The sequence below is a fragment of the Camelina sativa genome, unplaced genomic scaffold, assembly GCF_000633955.1.
Source record: "Camelina sativa cultivar DH55 unplaced genomic scaffold, Cs unpScaffold01269, whole genome shotgun sequence".
NCBI lineage: Eukaryota > Viridiplantae > Streptophyta > Magnoliopsida > Brassicales > Brassicaceae > Camelina > Camelina sativa.
Window position 1 is genome coordinate 1 of NW_010922389.1, and position 1,864 is coordinate 1,864.

The 1,864-nt window shown below is 38.3% G+C and overlaps 1 protein-coding gene across 1 annotated transcript; it reads right to left on the minus strand.

Annotated features, from left to right (window-relative positions):
• Positions 1-683: 683 nt before the first annotated feature.
• On the minus strand, positions 684-1,227 carry LOC109131652 (uncharacterized mitochondrial protein AtMg00310-like; the record flags this gene model as incomplete). The annotated part of the gene is made up of 1 exon (XM_019242819.1): positions 684-1,227. A coding segment is annotated over exon 1 (544 nt), but the record flags the coding sequence as incomplete, so codon positions are not given.
• Between the last annotated feature and the right edge of the window lie 637 nt (positions 1,228-1,864).

Consider the following 1,864-nt stretch of genomic DNA (forward strand, 5'->3'; position numbering starts at 1 on the left):
GGGCGGGGTCCAAGTAGTTTGTGTTGTTTGTGTATGTCTGCTTTCATGCCCATGAGGATCAGGAGTTTTTGTAATATTTATCCATTCTTTTGTTTCAGCAATTAAGAGTAGTACAGTCTTTGAGGCCCCCTCCCGATAATCATTAAAAACAGAGTTGTTTCTAGCCTTCCAAATACGCCAAAGGAGCCAAAATGGTAGTTAAGAGTCAAATGTGGTGGTAGCTTGTTGGATTGATCGATTGATGATATTTGATAAATTAGCTTCAGCATCTTGTTCCAATTGGTTGACATTCAGTAAGGGAGTGTTGGAGGTATGCCAAACCATTTTTGCGAACGGACATGTGAAGAGAGCATGGAGAATAGTTTCATCTTCTTGTCGACATCTAGGACAAAGAGCTTATATATTCATTCCTCTTGTTCTCAGGCGTGTAGTAGTAGGGAGTGCACGAGAGACTATACGCCAGAGGAAATGCTTTATTTTTGGCATCAAATGAAGTCGCCAAATTTTTTGTTTGAGCTCTGTGTAACCATGGATGGTTAAAGGATTCATAATGATATCATGGGGATCATGTGTTAAAAACCAGTATCCAGACTTGACTATATAGTCTCCAGAAAGAGAGTAATTCCAAATGAGTTTATCACTCTGTTCTATTATCGAGAGATGAATTTTTTGTAAAATTTCACCATCTTCAGCAGTGATCAATGATGCAATTTTTGATGTATCCCATGAACGGTAGCTACCTCCGGCATCAATAAAATGGTCTATTGAAAGATTGGGGTCAGGAGACTGATGTGTAACGGGACGAGGAGGATGAGATGGAAGGACATTATCAATACCAACCCGAATCGATTTTTCATCTCCAACGATGTATCTGGTTCCTCTCTTTATAAGGTCAAGGCCTAGTAGTAGAAAAGACCAACCATATGATTGATTCTTGCGAGGTTTTGCATCTAGAACAGGATCATCTTTATAGTAGTGTGCCTTCATCACCTTTGCAAATAATGAATTTGGATGTTGAATTAGTCTCCATGCTTGTTTTGCAAGAAGAGCATCATTAAATTTCTCCAAATCTCTAAATCCTAATCCACCTTCTTTCTTTGACAGCTTAAGCTTGTTCCATGCAATCCATGGTATACCTCGTTTATTTGAATTTCTCTCCCACCAGAAGTTCATTAACAGAGATTCTAGATCTGAAGTAACACTCTTAGGTAGTTTAAAACAAGACATTGCATAGACTGGCATTGAAACTGCAACTGACTTTAGCATAATTTCCTTTCCTGCAGGGGTTAGCTTTTTAGCAGTCCAGCTTGATGTACGTTTTTTAACTCTGTCTAAAATGAAATTAAACATTTCTGATTTCTTTCGACCAAATTGTTCAGGTAGACCCAAATATTTTCCTCCACCTCCATAGTTAGCAATATTTAGAATTTGTTTGAGTCTGTCCTGAGTCCAACCATAAACCCTCGACCCGAAAGTTACCAGTGATTTGGATGTATTTATTATTTTGACCTGAGTAGTACTCATAGACGTCGAAAACATCTCTTAAGGCTTGGCATTTTTTTCTACTTACTTGGCAAAAGAAAAGAGAATCATCTGCGAATTGCAGATGTGTAATACGTGGTACCCCAAGACCAATATGAATTCCTTTGATTGCTCCCTCTGATACCTTAGAATCAATCAGATGACTTAAAATATCCGAACAGAGGATAGAGAGATAAGGTGATAAAGGATCTCCTTGTCGAATTCCACGTTGAGGTATTATATTTCCATATGGGGCTCCATTGATCAACATAGAGTAGTTAACTGTTCTTACTGTTGCCATGATCCATCCAATCCATTTGTCACATAAGCCAAATAGCTTTAA